General features: G+C 36.1%; 1 protein-coding gene across 2 annotated transcripts; it reads right to left on the reverse strand.

Annotated features, from left to right (window-relative positions):
* Positions 1–489: 489 nt before the first annotated feature.
* Positions 490–17,157, reverse strand: LOC144436114 (exosome RNA helicase MTR4-like). 2 transcript variants are annotated; one of them, XM_078124805.1, is made up of 21 exons: positions 17,025–17,157; positions 16,048–16,188; positions 15,792–15,921; positions 15,474–15,586; positions 14,558–14,732; positions 13,928–14,018; positions 13,705–13,829; positions 13,170–13,268; positions 12,583–12,903; positions 11,678–11,890; positions 10,991–11,116; positions 10,261–10,411; positions 9,664–9,836; positions 8,778–9,086; positions 8,006–8,098; positions 6,918–7,013; positions 5,215–5,378; positions 3,736–3,898; positions 2,979–3,141; positions 1,725–1,829; positions 490–780 (listed from the first exon to the last, which is right to left on the reverse strand). In XM_078124805.1, the coding sequence occupies exons 1-21, from the start codon at positions 17,135–17,137 to the stop codon at positions 728–730; spliced, it is 3,117 nt and encodes a 1,038-aa protein (XP_077980931.1). In that variant the 5' UTR covers positions 17,138–17,157; the 3' UTR covers positions 490–727. The 2 variants fall into 2 exon arrangements, with proteins under 2 accessions (XP_077980931.1, XP_077980932.1); XM_078124806.1 differs by having other exon boundaries at positions 16,048–16,185; positions 17,025–17,150.
* Between the last annotated feature and the right edge of the window lie 339 nt (positions 17,158–17,496).

The following is a 17,496-nucleotide window of genomic DNA, read 5'->3' on the forward strand; positions in this document are numbered from 1 at the left end:
ACATTATGTACAGTGGAAATGACATGATTGGAAGAAAATGGAAAACAAAATTAATGATCTGAACCCTCTGGGAGGGATGAAGTCTTGACATAAATCAAATCAGATTATTGTTGCAATTAGGTTTTTCTCAAAGTTATCATATGTCTACACTTCATGCAGAATTAGCAATGAAAGGGGAGTTGGAGGGGGGAAGGGGTCATATTTGGTGCACCTTTCATTACTTCCAGCAGATTCTGTGGACTTAAATCTGGTAACAACTTTCCACAACAACAGATACAATTTTGAGTCAAGTTGAACATTATTTTCAAACATCAAAAAATTAAAAAAAGTATTAAGAAATAACATCTCCTAGATTGGATGAGATGATGTCTTACTAGTTTTACAATAAATTTCTGCAAGTTTAGCTCCTCAGCCCCAAGGCTCTCTGCTTGCCCCCCCCCCCCCTCCATCCCCCAAAAATTGTTTGAGGAATAACATCTTCTAGATTGGAAGAGATGATGTCACACTAATTTTAGAACAAATCTTTGCAAGTTTAGCTCCTCTGCCCCCAGGGTCTCTGCTTGGCCTCCTCCCTCCCTGATGGACATTCTTATAAGTATAGTTGTATTTCCTTAGTTTGACTGTAACTGATCTTTCTAGTTGCACAACAGTTTTCTGAAAACCATTTTCTGATCAATTCCATGATTCAATGGCTATCCTGTGATGGTACTACAGAAGAGTATGGTTCCTATAGATACAAACTTGCTGCAAACACAATGTCTCTCTTGATCTTGGTAATACCTGGAAAAATAATGGTGAAATATGTATTCAAGATTACAAGGATTATGACTATGTTACACTGTAATAACTTTTATTATCGTGATAGTTTGAGAGGGATGTGCAACAAACAGCATAGAAGGGAAACCAGCTTGAACAGAGATGGAGGACGATACTAACTACCTGGGATCTGTGACCACCTGTTGCAGCCTACTCAATGACATCACATTCAGTCCCAGCCTGCTACTATGCCCTCTAGTGGCAGCAAGTGAACAAGGCTATCAGTTCTAGTTCCATATTTGCAGTTGTGTGAAATTGGTTAAACAACTGTCCAAATCTTTTATTATTTTTGTTACAGACTTCATAGTTAGGTAGAATAATATTTGCAGAGAAAATTTCTCTAGAAATAATTTCTTACAGGCCTAGTTCAGATTAAGATTAAATTCTTGATGTGGAAAATTAGTTGTCTGACAGTGCTATAGAAACAGTTGACCCAGAACAACAAAATGGTCCTATGTAATGCTTACAAGGCACTGATAAAGACACTGTTAAGGCAATGACCCAGGATTGAAAAAACCGGCCCTTATAAGGGCAGCAAGTCTCCCAGAGTTCCCCAGGTATGGGTTTCTAGGGTTCCACACTAAAATCATGGTACATATACATGTATTTTAGATTTAGTCTTGGTATAGTTTTATCAGATTCCCTCCCCTTCACCCTATGAGGCGTCCCAAACCCAAACCATGTGTGTGAAGACATTACAGTGTTAAATCACACATATATTTTTCCTTGATGGTGACCTGATTGTAGACACAATGCGACGCATTAATCATGCAACGCATCCTTGGTATTTCTATAGAAGGAGATTGCTGGTTGGATGCCAAACAACCAGGCCCTAGTGTATTGATTGTTTACACCAATAAGAACGAGTATAACATTTCACCCATGAAATCTGGTGTAAAAATTGTTACCTTCTGCAAATTTATTTTCCAAGTCCGTGTTGCCAATGGCTTTAGCAGCTTGACACATCTCACGCATCAGTTCTTCAAGACGTCGCATACACCTAATGATGCTACCTAGTACAGCGAAAAAAAACGACGACAGAACAGTCAGTGTGACAATACTAGTATGACGTCTACTTTTGATGGAATATTTGTGAATATTTGGCATAAAGAATTAAATGTTCCTTTACGTGTATTCAAATCAAATCAAATCTAATCTAATCTAATCTAATCAGATCAAATGAGGATAACTTTAGTGTCCACATTTGAAATTATTTTTGTTCTTGTGTATAATTTACTTGAACATCATCTAAAAGTAGACATCAATGGTCTGTGTACTCCTGGTCTTTTGACATACGACACATCTAAAATAACAAACACCAAGTAAATGGGTACAACATTTGACAAAATTCAGTTTGGTTTTTGTGAAAACCTTCGAAATTCATCATCAAAATCAATTTCATATTCAAAAATTTCATTTATCAATGTTATCAATGTTCATAAACACAAATTCACTTGTCAAGAGTTACTGAAATAAGAATACCAAATTTACTGTTGATAATATATGTACATTAGTGGAACTGTGAGGGTGCAGTCATCACTAATCAAATTGAAGACAACATAGGCCAAATACTTGAAAGACAAAAGATTTTATAGTTTGGCCTCTAGGAGTGCTCTTCAGAAACAGCTATTAGACCAAAGTGGCCGCCTTTGTAAATTCAACATTTCTATATTTTTTACAGGTGAAGTTGATGACATTACTTGCCAGTGTGAATGCTTCTACTAATTTGTTTTCAAAACTGTGGATTTTTGGAACGTGAGATGTTCTTCTTAATACAATTTGTTGAATCTTTGTAAGCTGGCATGATATTGCGGTCAACAACAATCAAAATTTTAGCTCTTATTCTCTGCAATCTTGGGCAACCTCTTGTGATGTTTAAAATCCTGTTTTTCCCTACTTATAGTTTTTAGTGTGCAAATAAATACCTCCCTGGTAGAAAGAGGATTTTAATTTTTCAGTAAAGACTGCAAAATGAGTCACTGGCATAATGATTTGAAAATGTTTCAGCAATACTCGCTTGTGGTTATTAAGTCTATTTTTCTAAGCTGAATTAAGAGTTACAACAATTACGTGATTTCAATTCATAGCAAGCAGAGTGACACTACACCAATCTTTGTGTTTTATTCTAACTCATAAATTTCTGTCATTTAATTCTCACTCACCTTCAAAAACATCGGTCATTTTACAAATCTGAGCAAAATTGGAACCATTTGCCCATGCAAAGCAGACGTCCATTAAATGTGGTTTAAATGACTCAACATAGTCTTCTTCATCAATATCCAATTTGGCCTCTGAACTCACTTTGGCTATTCTACGAGCTGACTCCTGAAAATGTGAAACATCATAGTTACACAAATATATAGTGTACATGCAATGATCATGTCAGTGCACTTTTTAGACCATGTATTTGTGTGTATGTGTGTATGTGTGTGTGTGTGTGTGTGTGTATGTATGTATGTATGTATGTATGTATGTATGTGAATGTGTATGCATGTATGTATGTATGTATGTATGCATGAATGAATGTGTGTATGTATGTATGTATGTATGTATGTATGTATGTATGTATGTATGTATGTATGTATGTATATATGTATGTGTGTGTATGTATGCATGTATGTGTGTGTATGTATGCATGTATGTGTGTGTATGTATGTATGTATGTGTGAATGTGTGTGTGTGTGTAAAGTCAGAAGGTAAGTGTGAAGCATTTATTTTATTGAAGTTCCAAAATTTCAGCAATAAAAAATACTTTTTGCTCAGATATACACTTGTGGGGTTGCCATAATGCAATCAGTGACACAACTTATTCTACTACTACTGTAGAGGGTATCAATTTTGTATTATATATCACCAGCTTGATGAAAATAGAGTCAGTCAAGTCATGAGAAAGATAGTATTCAGTAAGACCACCCTTACCTGCATTTGTCTAAGGGGACCTGACAACTCTTCTGTTAGCTTCGGCATTTCTGACGCTTTCTCTTGAAAGACAAAACAACTCAACAGTGCAACTATTTGTTCTGACTTCAGATCATTAAAGACACCATTGAAAATCATCTCTGTCATCAATAGTTCATCACCACTGAAACAAAGACAAAAAAAGAATGAGTGTAGTCAACACATAATGTACCTATAAATGTATCTATCAATTTATAAAGTGACCGATAGGGGGCGCTGTACAGTTACAAGACTCTGGCTGTAGCTGTTTGCTGTGATTCATATTGTGCAGATGGGGTGCTGCAAGACTGAAGTGAGACAGCACATCCTCCAAAGGCCACTAATTTGTTATTGGGTTCATGTAATAACATAAATACAGTAGTCAATCAATCTACTCATACTAAATGGAAGTGACAGGTGTACTACACCAAAATGACATCAACACAAACTAAACATACTGCACTTATACTATCTGGCAATACTCATCCATTGCATAACAATTTTATTAAGACAAGGACTGACATCAGATACCACTCAATTCAATGTCACACAAACAGTTTTCGAAACACATTTGTGCCTTCAGCTATCAGCATGCTCAATTAATCTTCTACAAGGTAGATACGACATACGACATGTGTGTAATGTGATATTGTACATGTTTTGTTAGAACTTTGTATTTTTCATTGCTATATCCGTATTTTTTAATCGGAAAGTACTTGTTTTATTGTTGTATTTATTATGGTTTAATTTATTTGGGGAAGCTATATAAACCAAGTCACATTTCCAATATTTTTATTGGACAAATAATTATTATTATTATTAAATGAAGCAGAAAGTGAAATAGATGTGGTCTACAGCAAAATTTCAATTTTCTCAGGAGTTAACGAAAACACCCTGTGGGGGAACACTGGTTCAGAATACAGTAAGATAAAATTATTCCATGATGACAAGAAATCAACAGCTGAACTCTACCAGTCTGTCACCAGTCATATGTAAATCTTTTTCTGTCAACATCAACCGTGGGAATTGTCTCTCGTGATACAGTGATTGTTTATGATAAAGTGTATTCTAATGATGGAAATGGTTATAGTACATCTACTGGTAAATTTACATGCCCTGTCAGTGGTATGTATTTCTTCATGATTTCTGCCCAAAAACATAGCAGTCACAGATTATTGGCGTGCTTGATGAAGAATGCGACCCAGTTACCCTGTATAGCTGCATCCACTTCAGAAGATGTTCTTTATGATGCTGCATCTAACAGTGTGATTATAGATGTTCAACAAGGAGATGAAGTCTGGGTTAGACTGGGTGATGGTTTTTCTATGTACAGTAATATCTATGAATACACAACCTTTACTGGTTACATGCTGTATCCAAACACACAATAAACACAGATGGTCAGTGACTCTTACTGTCCTGTTTTTAGTTTCACAGGCCTGGCCATTTAAGTATCCATACCTGCTAATTTCACATGCCACTCTTCCTTTCATTTCGATGACATCAGATGCTGTAGCATATCCCAGTCGTCTCAAAACACGTTTTCTACATTTCAGTTCATCCATCTGTAAGACTGTCTTTGCCTTCTTCAGTTCTTTCTTTACTACTTTCATTTCTGAGGCAAGCTACAACAAAGTAAATAAAAAGTAATATGCACACAGCACATAAGGTTAGTTTTCCTCCTAGTGAAAGTGGCAGAAGCTGAGTTTATTTTTACTAAAGTAAGATTTTTACTAAAGTAACAAAACTTAATTAAACCACATAATGTCAACGCACAGCTTCTATAACGTTATAACATATGACTGTCTTTTGAATAGTTGATTTCCCAGTAACGATTTCCTTGACATTTTTTTCATATGTATGATAAATTATGTCTTCAGAATGTTTATGAGTTATGTCTTAATACCAGGTTTGAGTTCAGTTAATTGCAAGTGGTGGTTAAGTATGCCTAATAACGTACAATACCGTGAGTACCTTTTAAATATGCAGCAAAAACTATGCCCAAATATGGATAAACTATGCCCAAATATGGATAAACTGTGCCCAAATATGGATAAACTAAGCCCAAATATGGATAAACTATGCCCAAATATGGATAAACTAAACCCAAATATGGATAAACTATGCCCAAATATGGATAAACTAAGCCCAAATATGGATAAACTATGCCCCAAAAAATGGATAAACTATGCCCAAATATGGATAAACTAAGCCCAAATATGGATAAACTATGCCCAAATATGGATAAACTCAGCTTTTGCTTTTGCCAGAAGTACCCAAAATTGTCTATAGCAAATTTAAAGTTCACTCATTACCGGTACTCAATGGAAAGAAAAATGCACAAATATGTAGATGATATCTTATATTTTGTGACCATATCAAAAGGTAGTCAATAATGCAAACCACGTTTCTGATAAAATTGTTGCTGAATTTTCTAGTGTAAAATTATCAAGTTTCACAGTCACTTATTTTCTAAAATATAAGAATGTGATGCTGACTGGAATTTTAGTTCACAATACTAGTTCACTACTACACAAATCATGGATTGTGGTTGTCTAGTCTTCAAGGGTATCTCCAGAAATTATGATATCTGGGTAACAAACTCCATCAAGTTCAACATATATGACACAAGGGGATATCAACAGAAAATCATCAAGAACATGGCAAAAAAGAAAACCATCTAGATGAAACAAAAGCAGGATTGCATTGTGTATATTTAGGCATCTCATAAGCTCTGTGTCTTTGTTAAGGGTAGTATGTAGGTAAAATCTACCAGATTTCCCCAGTCACTTTACCAGGTTCCCTACCAGTGTTTTTGTTAAGAGTAGTAAGTAGGTAAAATCTACTTGAGTTCTCCAGTCATTTTACCAGGTTCCCTACCAGTGTCTTTGTTAAGGGTGGCAAGAAGCTGAAATCTACCTGAGTTCCCCTGTCATTTTACCAAGGTTCCCTTACCAGTGTCTTTGTTTACAGTGGTAAGTTGTAAAATCTACCTGAGTTCCCCTGTCATTTCACCAGGGTTCCCCACAAAAATGATGGTACAATATATTGGAAACTGCCAGTTTTATCATATACCCTCTTTCTGTTTAATGCTGGGGTTCCCCAACCTTAGCAAAAGCACTGACTTAGCTTGATTCCTCCCTCCATGATTTTCATGATATTACCTGTGCTTTCTTCTCATACATGTTATACCATTTTTCAAGTTGTGGATCACTATGAATACGCTGTGAATACATTCGGTGTTCGAATGCTTCAATTTTCTGTCAAAAGAGAATAGATATAATAATAGTTAGGCCTAAAATCACACTAGAGAACAGAGCATCATCACCTTGATTTCAGTGCACCTAAAATACAATTCTGTAGTACCGGTACTTTGATAAAATGGCATGTTACACTGGTACTGAAAACACTTTCTTTTCATGAAATGCATGAAATTTCTGAACTGTTTAGTTTATAACCGAAAGGTGTTCTCTTCATTAGTAATGTGATTTTCATCTTGATGACAAAAGTATCTTGTAGAAGCATCACATTGTTTTTGTGTGTACTTTTAATTTGCACTTTTCTTTGGCATGACAACATTGTCCAATTTTTGATAATTTTAATTCTTGATATTTAGTCTAAAATTCAAACTACCTTCATTCTGGTATCTCTCATACACACATTGATCTTATCTCTACCTAGAGTCAAAGACTGTGAACTCAGAATATTGATGATTTCACTAATTTTTAGGGACTGTTACAGTGTTGCAGCCAGAGGGGGTTTTGGGGTCATTTGACACACATTTTTTTTGACCTAAAATGTAACCCACAATTTTGGAAGTGACGGGTCATAGATGACCCAACACTAAAATTGTATGCAAATATGTTTAGCGACATGACCATGCCTAAAGCAACAGTCAAATGATCGCATAAATTGCATAGATGACAACAGGGTTGGATAGGCAATTGCATAATCATTCAGCAAATATCTAGCATGGATCAGCATGTGGGTAAATAAAAACTGTACAGTTGTGCTACAACGCATTTGGTGCTTTTTTTTAATAATGTCCCCCAAAAATTTATGATGACCCAGAAAAATGAAAGTCTTGGGACACTATGTCCCACTCTTTCAAAAGGCTGGCTGCAACACTGCTGTTATAATCTACAACTTTGCACCATTGCAGGTGTAAAATCTTTTGGTCTGCGCAGCTGGTGTTGAACTTCGTGCAATCTGATACAGTGTGTGTGGACTCCTGTAGTCCATACTATCTCACCTCAACAACTTTCTTGAGAGCTGTATCTTTTATTCCCATATCGTCGATTGGATCAAGTAAGGGAACACCATCAGGAAATCTCTTTTGTACCTCCTGCATAAGAACAGAAATGTTACATCCAACCTATTAACCTACCGGGTTATAGATATCCACTATACACATAGATCATACATGGTGAAGTTTAGTTATCATGTTATGTATTACAAATTACATTAAAATTATAATCTTGTCATTTCAAACTTTCATCCTTTTTATTGTATTTCTAGCTTCATTTTGAATATTGATGGCATGAAATCTACACTTTCTTCCATTTTTCAAGATGGTCCTTGAACAGCTATGATAAAAAGCTAAAAATAAAACATTACTTTTTATCAGTAACAAAAAGTTAAAATGCTAATTAATGCTATATCTAATACCCTTTTCACCATGTCACATAATATTTTAGATTTATTTGTTACTTTCAACATTTGCACTATGTATCTTTCTTTTCACTTTCCAGTGAAATAAAGTTTAATTCCATTCAATAAAATAGTCTTACAACTGTGTGTCTAAAATAAGTCTACTTGAAACTATGGATGCTGAAGTTTTTAAAGACCTCCTTAATTTAACCCCCCCCCCCCCCCCCCGATCTCTTAAACAGGCCCACTTAAAACTACAGATTCTGAAGATTTTGAAGACTCACTTAACACCCCCCCTCCCCCCCCCCCCCCACACACACACACACACCGCCATCAAAATGTACACCAAATTGTCACCTTCCTACATCTCTTACCTGGATTGATTTGCCAACACTTTGTCTGTTATCGTATGGTCTGAGATCCTTGGGTATGTATAGTCGTATACTACTGATCTGTAACAGTAGATGTAACATAACGGGTACCACCACCATTTCTCCTTTCTCACCAGCTTTCACAGGTTTGGCAGACTCTGTTGCTGCATTTTTGATGCTTTCTTTTGAACAATTGAGTAAAACTTCAGCAATGTAGAGTGGTTCTTTGGGATCCATTCGGTTCATCTGATTGGCTTTCTTTTGAAAGTTGACGACAGCACCCCAACCAAACTCGTCCTCATCATTCTTAACCTAGCATAAACACACCAATCAAACAACAAAATCTCTAGTTAATATTCACGTATGTACAGTGCAGAAGGGAGTGTTCACCAGAAGAATGTGTTTAACATTATACATTTATGATGTCAGCTGATCATTTAGTAAATTGAAGTTGTTATTTTACTTGTAAGATGGAACTGATTGATTGATTGTCTGATTGATTGATTGTAAAAGTAGGTCAATAAATGCAAGATACATCAATCTATTTGTCTGTCAGTCAGTCAGTAAATCCGTATACGCCTTTCATCAGTCAGTCAGTCAGTCAGTCAGTCAGTCACTCACTCACTCACTCACTCAGTCAGTCAGTCAGTCAGCTTCTCAGTCAGTCAGTCAGTCAGTCAATCAATCAGTCAGTCAGTCAGTCAGTCTGTCAGTCACTCACTCACTCATTCAGTCAGTCAGTTACTCAGTTACTCACTCACTCACTCACTCACTCACTCACTCACTCACTCACTCACTCACTCACTCACTCACTCACTCACTCACTCACTCACTCACTCACTCACTGGGTGAGTTAGTAAAGAGACACGTAATAACATAGTTTACTTACTTTGACAAGTCTTCCTGGTTGTAAATATGGCAGACAATACTTAGGTTGATTTATAAAACTTTGTACTTCTTTCCCTAGTTTATCCAGCTGTTGTCTTATCTTATAGTAAGCCTCTACACTTTCTTCATTGGGAATGACAACTGCATTGTAATCATCTTCTAGTTTCTTCAGTTCTGCAAGCAAAAATATTTTATCTTGTCAGTTTTCTGTCTGTCTGTCTGTCTATCTGTCTGTGTGTCTGTCTGTGTCTGTCCCTCCCCCATATCTCCCTCCCTCTCCCCCACTCTTGCTATTCCATGTCTCCTCTCTTTCATATAAACTCAGGTCAACTTATCTTCTCATCTTGCTCCCCCCTCCTTTACAATGGTTTCTTCTTATACCAGTTTAAACCAGTTACAGCATAGTACTACTACACGGTTGATAAATTTTGTGAAAATGAAACTGAAACTTTCGTCTCCCAACTTGTTCTAAACATATTCATAGTCCTTCACAAAAATCTCAACTGTATGTAGCATTCCAATACTTTGACACAGTAATCTACATAGGTATGCTTACAATATAGATGGTGTGAATCTGTCTATCATGTGAATAACTTACTATCAAACATCTCTGGAATGGCAGCATAATTTTGGAACTGGTAGAATGATCTCTCCAGCATGTACTCTGGGTTGATTTCTTCAACTCTCAGTAAATTCAACACCATGTTATAAGTGAGATGAAAAGCACTGTTCAAAGGATCTGCTTGGCCCTGGATTACAACAAAAAAATGTGGTAACTAAGAAAGAATTCAAGAACTAACAATTTATGCTAATGTTGTCTTAGATTCGTTTTAATTTGCATGTAACAAAGCACTTGCTTAGTTGCACACCTTCAAGTTTGTAATACAAGTGTCTACTGTGAACGAATTTACTTTGCCAATCAATATTTTTAGCCGAAAGACAATTTTTCACACTTAGGCTGTGCATTTTTTCTGGTGGATTTAACATTTGACTACTGTTTACTGCATCACTTTTATAACTTTCTGCACAGATTCTATTTAATTCTATTTAAATAAATCTAGTTCAATAAATCTAGTTTTATTACCTGTACTTACAGAATTTATCTTTGAAAGCAATTCCATTTTTTATGATGATTTATTTAGTGCAATGTTTTCTGCTAAATAAAGCCAAAACACACACATCCTTTAGTGTCCTTCACTAACAAACCTTCCACAGTGCACAGGACATCATTAACTGTTTGGTAGCATATCTCACATATACAGTCAAGTAGAGGCACATATCTGCACTGATAACATTTTTTCTAAATTTTATCCAAAAGAGATATTTACCTGTAAGAGATTTTTGCCAACACCTGGACTCATCTTCTCATCAATCATGAGTATAACGATACCTCTATCATCCAGACCACGACGTCCTGCCCTTCCACTCATCTGTATGTACTCACCAGATGTAATCTACAAATATAGATTACGAATGAATATTTGCATCTTGAGATAGGTGAGTGAAATGTACACCAGATGTGAAATAGATCAAATTTGAAAGATGAAATATACTAGATTCTGTTTGATCAAATTTGAATTCATTGATGGTATCAGGATTCCGAGATTGGTAACCTATACGAGATGCGATCACATCATTTTTATTCCAAGTCTTTAGTATTCTATCCCGTTAAACTTTCGTTTCAGCTAATGGTTGAAATTCAAATAGAATTACAAGCCAGCAAGGCATTATAATGAGATAGCTGACAATTAAATGACTTTATCACAGTGGTGAATAGACTGTAAGATACGTCATGATGTTCTGCCCTCAGCGGCCTCCTCTCAGTGTAGGGGTTGGCCGATGTGTGAGGGCGCCCCGTCGCAGCATACCTTACAGACTAGGTGGTGAACAATACATTTTTTAAAAAACTTTTATTCCAAGCTACTTCAAAACTGCGTTGAAGACAACATGCAAATAACCATTCAATGAAACAATACTAGCATCTTGACATGACGTAATTTTTATCTTCGACTTACCCATCTGAAATCTTTGCCGTCAAACTTCCTTGCATTTGTAAAGAGTACTGTCCTGGCCGGCATGTTTAGACCCATAGCAAATGTCTCAGTAGCAAACAATGCTTTGATGAGTCCTTCCGAAAACAGAATTTCTATGGTTTCTTTTAAGATTGGTAACAAGCCAGAGTGATGGATACCGATACCTCTCTTTAGCAATGGTAACACATGCTCCACCTATGAAGAAAGGTCAAAGGTCAAATTCATTTCTATAATTTCAACGAACTACCACTTTTGATATTATTACATATTTTCACAAGTTATTAAATGTATCGAAAATGGATTGAAATATTGCTCAGCTGTTGCTTAAAATAGTCGGTTATCTATGAAAAATGTGGATTGGATTGAAAAATTGACTGAAATTTTTGCAAATTTGAATAAAGTTGAGCTAGTCAAAGTTGGTAAAATCTAGGCAGACATTGTAAGTCATGTAGCTAATTTACCTAGATTGTCAGGTTTAGTTAGAGCTCATTTTACATTTGTAACATAAAATGATAACACAATATCTGATTCTCTGTATTTGGATCACCTTCCAGCTCATTTTAGGTAGTGACAATGCTGATAATTTGAAACCATGAAATCTGTGGGAACTTACAGGGTATGAACAAAGCTTATTACAGTACTCCTGTCAAAATGAATGTAAAGAGAATTGAGAACATAATCTTGTAGCATGTGTAGTAAGACCTCAGATTTGCACTTTAGAGGATTGGCCAATACAGATGAAAACGGGTGACTGTATTTCAGTGTCTGTCCTCAAGAGCATCATTGACACAATGCAACCTTCAGATGTAGCAGCTAGACTACTACAAACACAAACCTGTGGTAGAATAGTTGGAGGGTGTAGCTGCTAGACTACTGCAAACACAAACCTGTGGTAGTTTCTTATCTTCATCTGACAGACAATCTATGGCATTATTAAACACTTCTTCTACCAGGTTCTTCTCGGCTGACGTATTGAAATCTAACTTAGACATCTGAAGTGCGTATGCTTCACACTCTTTTTTACTAAAACTGAAAACAATGACTGGGGCAAAGTTCCTCTCCATGATCATTTTGACAATTTTGAAGCAGTTAGAGGGTCCTTTAGTACCCCCTTTTCGTCCTCTCAATGCTTGGTCTCCCTTGGCTGCATCGCCACCATCACGTAGAACTGTCATGGCCGCCTCAAAGTTGTCATCACGAAATTCTCCCTACAATGAAAGATATAGAACATTGTAGTATCATCGCTACTAGGAACAAATGTCAGCAGACACAGTGCAAGTTTTGCTTTGTTTATAGTGATGCAATTTAAAGCTGATTTATACATCTAAAAGTTTGCTGACTGTGGTTGGCAAAGTTCTTATCATCATTTTGCCAGATGTACACTAGAAAGTTCACAAGTTACATGTGAACTTTATAATAAGTAAGAGTGCCACCACTGACACTGTGTGTGTATGATAAATTCTATCTAACTTACATTCTCATCAACCACCAGATGCAAGCCATCGCCACCAGACGGAAAGAGATAATGTTGTAATGGTACTGGACGAAAATCTGTGTACACCACATGGCATGGCTGTAAACAAAGAAAACAAACAAACAGAAATTAAGTCATCCACGCAAGTGTTGAGTTTTGATTTGATGTTCATTGACTCTACCTGTCTGTCTGTCTGCCTGTCTGTCTGTTTGTCTGCCTGTCTGTTCCTGTGTATCTGTTGCTTTGCATGTTATGATGCTTATTGACTCTGTCTGCTTTTCATATGATGAAGGCAAAGGTCAATATTTCTGTCATTCTAGTTCCTTAGTATGTCTCTGTATTTCACATACTCCCCTCTACATATTACTTTAATAACACCCTTCAAATCTAGTCCCAAGTCTTTCCTGAATCAAAGATTGATTTTGAGGAGAGTTGTACAGTATGTTGGGAAGACAAACTAAAGTCAAGTAACAAATCAAAAACATTTTTTACGAAACAAATTCATGGAATACATCTGTGAGTAACTGAATCCTACCTGTTTGTGGAGATGACAGATCCATTCAGCAAACTGTCTGGCATTGGGTATGGTAGCTGATAGAAACACATAGTGAACATTATCTGGAAGTAGAATTATGGTTTCTTCCCATACTACACCTCGTTCTGCAATCAAACCAAACATTTGTAAGATGGATATCAAAGCCAATATTCAGTGCAAACATGTCTAGAAACAGACCAAAACACAAAGTCTGTAAACTTACCTTTGTCTCTCATGTAATGAATCTCATCAAATACAACCCAGGCAACTTCTCTCATAATCTCTGAACCTCGATATAACATACTACGAAGAATCTATAAACAACAGGAATGATGAAGTACAACATTAATAACAAATAATTCAAAATGAATCTAGATTCAATCAACATTTGTGGGAAATATATACTACAAAAAAGTTTTCCTGTCCATTGATCCTATTACCTACGAGAAGACAACCCCCCCCCCCCCCCCACCCCCTGATTAGTTTTATCAGTATCATATGTATGGACTACTTTGTTCTCTATCTATAAAGTGTAACTTTAATAAAGGGAAACACCACTTCAGAAAATAAATGTAAAGGTATACTGTAGTAAGCTTTGGATTCTGGAGTCATTTGAAAGATTTGAATTCACTTACATTACATACAATTGCTAAGAAACAGTGTGGTGAAACTTGTTCCTCATTCATTGTTCAGTGGATGTCCTTATCATAGACATGGTCATGCATTTGTTTCATGGGAGTCAGCACACATGCATAAGCAATAGCTGAATGAAAACATTCATGACTGTTATTTGATGTTAACTTAGCACTTACTAAACTGATATTTGATACCATAATTACAAAATTTGACTTACTTCAGTGGTCATAACAAGACAACTAGCCGATGGATTGATTGTGACATCACCAGTCATCAACCCGACGTCTTGGAACTCTTCGTACAATTCACGATACTTCTGGTTACTCAAAGCTTTGATGGGCGTTGTATAGATGACTCTCTGACGGTCTCTCAGTGACATAGCAATGGCATACCTAGAAGTACAACAAAATACACAACATTAGTAAAATTTATGTCAGGAGAGAGGAAATTTGGGAATAGCACTAAACTAAGGTTGGACATGTAAACAATTGGTTGTGAGTATTAACAAAGATCCCCTTATGCAAGCAGTAACAAGTGGAACTTATGACAAACAGGGAAAGTAAACAGATGAATTGGATTATTTTAATATACTTTGCACAACTTGAACATGTTGGAAATATAGAGACAATGATAATAGCTACATTCACAATTGGAACTTGAAATTGTAAGAGCAGTTATGAAGGAAAGAGGCCATTAAACTTTTCTTGTGAAACGATGAATACCTCCATACTTCCAACATGTTATTAATCTAATTCATTTGTTTACTTTCCCTGTTTTGTCACACACTCTGCTTGTTACTGCTTGCAAGTTGCATGTCTCCTGCTGTAACAAATCTGTGGATACAACTTACATAACATTAGAAGGACTCAAATTGGACAAATTATTAGAAGGCTGAATGATTTCTCCATTGGACATTTTGCAGTCAAATTTGGCTATCCATACCTATCACCAAAATCACTGTTCATAAGTCTATCATCACCATGGTAAGCAATCAAAATGAAATGAAAAATTTGTATGAAAGAAGGGTCGACTGGAATTTGAATTTTCAGAAGTTAAGACCCCCATATCAAGTCTAGTACAACAGCCATGCTCTGGGGAGAGTTCACTACTGAGGTTATAAATTGAATACTTACTCAGCTACAACTGTTTTACCAGCTGATGTATGTGCTGACACTAACACTGACTGGTTGTTTTCTAAGCATTTCAATGCTTCTTTTTGGAATGGATCCAAAATGAAAGGATAGTCCTGAAATGTAGAAAAAAAAAATTACAAATGTTTTGTATGTTTGCTGATTTTTTCCCCCTGACTTTTAACAAGTTTTCCTTCAAACCTGAAAGTTTAATTACTTGTCTTTGTGTTGTAAATTAATATCAATAATTGATTGTTTCCAAAATAGTCAAATTGGTTAGCTGCAAAAAGCATCAAAAGCGAGAAGACAAAACATGCTAACCTTTGCAGCTTTAACACCACTTGGTTTTAACGGTGTGTATTCATCATCATGAGGTACTGCTACTTCGTGGGTACAAGCTTCTAATGTTTCAACTGGAATCACTTTGACTTGGGGTAAGATTTCTGAAGGTCTGAAATATATAAAGAAATAAAGTTACAAAATACTTTGGCAAAAGTCATTTAAAGTAAATCACCGAGTCATAAAAACTTAGCTTGACTTGGTGATATGCAGCATTGTAGCAATTCATGATACTTACGTCAAATCATCGGTGATATGCAACGTTGGTGCAATTCGGGCTCGTTTCACATCATCATCATCATTTGTCGTAGTAGCCAACTCTCGTCGGATTCCTGACCCTTTTGGAACAGCATTTCCAACGATGACTTCAGATGAACTTCTGAAACAAACAGGAATGTTTCAAAACGCAATATAAAATCTTTACATGATTCTCATTACCATAGTAACAGTTTGTAAGGATGGGTCACATGGCACCCTCACACATTGGAAAACAAGGAGGCCATGAGGGTGAAACGACACAATCTATCTTGCAGTCTATCATTAGATGGAGGATTTGAGATATGGACCCTGAAGCAAACTAAGCTCTTTTGGATCACAGTCTTAAGCTCTCTTTTGATACATGATAACAATAACTTAAACTGACAGAGTTAGACCATCAAACAATGTGAGGGATGCCCTAACGAAGGCCTAACTGTTGGAACAATATTCTGTTTATTTGCTTCCATCGAGACAGCTAGTACTACTACTACTACTACTACAAGTCAAGATCTATTGTCAAAATCCAAGTATTGTTTTTCGTCCTACCATAACATTGGTTTATAGTACAGTATTTTCTACTCAACGAAGGTCTCCAGGCGGATTTATTGATTTCTTTGATAATTCAAATCCATATATTGTAATCATCAAGTGTAATAATTCAAATACATTGTTAGATACAAACTTCAAGTGAGTCTAACAGCTGTGTTATTTTCTCATATGAGTATCACTATTACAAACTCAACACGTGGCATAAAAATTACACGAGTTCCATTCAGATTTTGTGTGGATACTGTCACAGACTCACTTTCCAATATTTCATTTGTAATGTACACAACAAACACGTGTTGTGATAGCTGTGCAGTGTGTGTGTGTATTTATCTGAGTACAATCGAGTTTACACGTCTGTCACACCGTCGTGGCATATGAACAATCAAATCAATTTTTGGCCAAACTTACGGTTTTTCGGCAACATCATCACGTTCTCCCCTCTTCCGTTTTCGCTTTTGCTCTTTTGATGAGCTTTCCTCTTCAAAAACGCTGAAAAGATCGTCACCGAATGCATCAGCCATGTTGAGCAATCAAAGGTCAATACCCACAATACCTTATTTACTTCCTCTTCACTTCCTGGTCAAAATTTCTATGGTGCCCTCAACGTTCAAAAGTCGTAAAAATGAAATCGTTCGTTTTCATCCAGCAGAAATAAAATTCATCACATTTTATGATTTAATCATCAATATAAATATTACTCTTCTGCACAATATTTGGTGAAATAAGTACTTCTTTGTGGCTCTTGTAATTGGTATCTATGAATACCATGAAAAAGTTGAGAAAGTTAGATTTTTAGATTTTCCAGTTCCTGACAAGAGTCAGATGCATGTATTTAACAGTACCAAAGTGGAGTAATGAGGATAAGAATGGAGTGGAATGA

Source organism: Glandiceps talaboti, chromosome 6 (assembly GCF_964340395.1).
Source record: "Glandiceps talaboti chromosome 6, keGlaTala1.1, whole genome shotgun sequence".
Lineage (NCBI taxonomy): Eukaryota > Metazoa > Hemichordata > Enteropneusta > Spengelidae > Glandiceps > Glandiceps talaboti.